This window comes from Eimeria mitis, genomic scaffold, assembly GCF_000499745.2.
Source record: "Eimeria mitis Houghton genomic scaffold, Emh_scaff4417, whole genome shotgun sequence".
NCBI lineage: Eukaryota > Apicomplexa > Conoidasida > Eucoccidiorida > Eimeriidae > Eimeria > Eimeria mitis.
The window spans coordinates 2,032-2,577 of NW_013572733.1; the positions used below are offsets into that span (position 1 = coordinate 2,032).

The following is a 546-nucleotide window of genomic DNA, read 5'->3' on the forward strand; positions in this document are numbered from 1 at the left end:
AAGCAACAGCAACAGCAACAGCAGCAGCAGCAACAAGAGCCCCATGAGCAACTGCAGCAGCTGCAGCTGGACGATGCGCAGCTGGAGGTTCTTACAGTTCAACAGGCAGTGCCATCGCCCCCCTTAGAACAGCAGCAGCAGCAGCAGCAGCAACAGCAGCAGCAGCAACAGCAGCAGCAGCAACAGCAGCAGCATGAAAGACAAGAACGTCAACGAATAACACAGCGAATGCCAAGACAGATAAGGAATACCATGCAGCAGCAGCAGAAGCAGCAGATGCGCCCGAGATATGAACGCGTACAACAAAGACAGCAGCAGCAGCAGCAACAGCAGCAGCAGCAGCAGCAGCAAAACCGTCGGTCTAATTCGCAGCAGAATCTAAGGATTCTAGAGCAGCAGCAGCAACTGGAAATAGTGAAGCGAGATATTGAGGAAATGGAAAAACTAATGCAGCAAAAGCAGCAGCTCTTCTCGGCGCAGCACGAGCCCGAGCTGCACCCGGCAGTGGAGGTGCTGATCGACGACGAAGCCTCTCCCCCCCCCCCC

General features: G+C 55.1%; 1 protein-coding gene across 1 annotated transcript in view; it reads left to right on the forward strand.

Moving 5' to 3' along the window:
• The window catches only part of EMH_0074980 (uncharacterized protein), a gene marked incomplete at both ends in the record, with an annotated part of 2,974 nt that overhangs the window by 492 nt on the left and 1,936 nt on the right, over positions 1-546 (forward strand). Inside the window, one exon of the mRNA XM_013499535.1 lies at positions 10-510. Within this exon, the coding sequence (XP_013354989.1) occupies positions 10-510 (501 nt within the window). The remainder of the gene's footprint in view (positions 1-9; positions 511-546) is intronic.